Source organism: Arachis hypogaea, chromosome 4, assembly GCF_003086295.3.
Source record: "Arachis hypogaea cultivar Tifrunner chromosome 4, arahy.Tifrunner.gnm2.J5K5, whole genome shotgun sequence".
NCBI lineage: Eukaryota > Viridiplantae > Streptophyta > Magnoliopsida > Fabales > Fabaceae > Arachis > Arachis hypogaea.
Window position 1 is genome coordinate 111,950,780 of NC_092039.1, and position 2,153 is coordinate 111,952,932.

At 33.3% G+C, this 2,153-nt stretch overlaps 1 protein-coding gene across 1 annotated transcript; it reads right to left on the reverse strand.

Moving 5' to 3' along the window:
• Window positions 1-1,296: 1,296 nt before the first annotated feature.
• Window positions 1,297-1,884, reverse strand: LOC140184218 (uric acid degradation bifunctional protein TTL-like). Its single transcript, XM_072234526.1, has 3 exons — window positions 1,726-1,884; window positions 1,509-1,577; window positions 1,297-1,413 (listed from the first exon to the last, which is right to left on the reverse strand). The coding sequence occupies exons 1-3, from the start codon at window positions 1,882-1,884 to the stop codon at window positions 1,297-1,299; spliced, it is 345 nt and encodes a 114-aa protein (XP_072090627.1).
• Between the last annotated feature and the right edge of the window lie 269 nt (window positions 1,885-2,153).

The window sequence follows — 2,153 nt, forward strand, 5'->3', positions numbered from 1 at the left end:
GGCCTTTAATTTGCTAATTTTAATTCATCTTTGATTCTACTAGATGCCTTGATATGTTTGTTAGTGAATTCAGGATGAAAGGCTAGGGATGGATCAAAAGAATGAAGAGAAAAGCATGCAAAGTAGAGAACTCATGGAAAATAAAGGATTTGGGGAGCATTCATTGACGCGCACGCGCGACAGACGCGCAAACGTGAATGAGAAGTCGCATGGCGACGCATAACAGACGCATACGCGTGGATGGAAAATGTCAACGACGCATACGTGTGACCCATGCGTACGCGTCGATACTCGCACGTGACCTCATTAAAGTGAAATGCTGGGGGCGATTTCTGAGCTTCCCAGGCCCAGATCCAACTCATTTCCTGGGGCTATTACATGCAAAATTCAAGGGGGATCAAGGGGGTGATTCACACATTTTAGTTTTAGAGAAAGATGTAGAATTCTAGAGAGAGGCTCTCTCCTCTCTCTAGATTAGGGTTTTTTATTTTCCTTTTTAGATCTAGATATACTTCTTCCCTTACTTTAATTTTCATTTTTTGTTGTTCTAGTATTTTACTTCTCTTGTTGTTTCCTTTATTTTGTTAATTTTAGTTTATGAACTCTTTTGTTGATTTCCATTTCCTTTTAATGCAGTTTATGATTTCTATGTCTTTTTATATTTGCTTTGGTTTCCTATTGTTGGTCTCTTGCCTTTGTAGTTATAGTTTCCTTTAATTCTTTCAATTTATGTTGTTTACTTTTATTGCCCACTAGGTGTTTGATGAAATGTTTTTTTAGTCAAGAGTTAGATTTTTATCCTCTTGACTTGTGTTGAGTAATTAGTGACTCTTGAATTATCAAACTCTCTTGTTGATTGATAGTTGGAAGTTGCTAGTTGACTTGAATGCCACTAAAGCTAGTCTTTCACTATGATTTGACTAGGACTTGTGGTCTCAAGTTGATATCCACTTGACTTTCTTTCATAGTTAGAGGTTAACTAAGTGGAGCAATGGACAATTCTTGTCACAATTGATGATGATAATGAGGATAGGACTTCTAATTCTCATTCCTTGCTAAGAGCTTTATTAGTTGTTATTTTATCTCTTTTGCTATTTACATTTCTTGTTCCTTATTCCAAAACCCCAAAAATACTTGTTCTGTAGCCAATAACAAGAATACTTCCCTGCAATTCCTTGAGAGACGACCCGAGGTTTAAATACTTTGGTTTATTTTTATTGGGGTTTGTACTTGTGACAAACTAATTTTTGATTGAGGAATTGTTTGTTGGTTCAGAACTATACTTGCAACGAGATTTCATTTGTAAAATTCTTTATTGACAACAATTTTCTCTTCATCATGCAATTCTATATTCTTCATTTCCTCCTTTGATGCAATATCCAACTCAAGAACATAGTTGTTTCTGAAGCGCGTCTACATAATACCAGATATAGTTTATAGTATTTTTTTTTGTAAAATACACTACTTATTTACAATGAAATTTTTGAATTAGGAATCTATTCTTTTACCTTCAATTTAGCAAGTATTTCAGAAGAACTCTTTCCAGATGCACATGCCACAAAAATATACCCAAACCTCTTTTTGTACATTGATCCCCATTTATGAAGTTTTTACATGTTTAAATGTTAACATAACAAATATTATTCCAATACATTTGGTTCTTGTATATAAACTTAACATATACATTATTCAATTAATCAAAAATTGTATACCTAATGAACGAACCTGTATGGTATAATTGTTTGCCGTTTTTAAGTATTTATTAAAACAAGAGTGTCCTGATGTAGCCTCCAACCAACACCTAACATTCACTTTACGAAACCATATGTCTCTAGCAACAGCAATTGCATGTTCCAACGATGAGAATGGCGAGGCTACAGCCATTTCTGTAGTAAATGTCGGGCTTGCACAGCATGATGAAAAGTCATTCTTTTCCACTTGCCTTGTTATTCCATCATTTAAAATAACTAATATTTATTAGTCATAACAACATTAAAATTAGTTAATAATTATTAGATATGTTATGTTTAAATAAAACTGACATTAAGAACAACAGCATCAAACAATATAGATATCTCATTCTGGAATAAATGTAGATAAACAAAAAATGGAGGAAATGGGAAAAAGCTTTAATTTATTAAAGCTGTTAATCT

What these genes read in the sequence shown, in the direction of transcription:
- LOC140184218 (XM_072234526.1), bottom strand. Translation starts at nt 1,884, where the DNA reads ATGGCTGTAGCCTCGCCATTCTCATCGTTGGAACATGCAATTGCTGTT. An exon ending in CAAACAATTATACCATACAG is followed by an intron (nt 1,578 to 1,725) that starts GTTCGTTCATTA and finishes ATGTACAAAAAG; the next exon opens with AGGTTTGGGTATATTTTTGT. An exon ending in AAATACTTGCTAAATTGAAG is followed by an intron (nt 1,414 to 1,508) that starts GTAAAAGAATAG and finishes GGTATTATGTAG; the next exon opens with ACGCGCTTCAGAAACAACTA.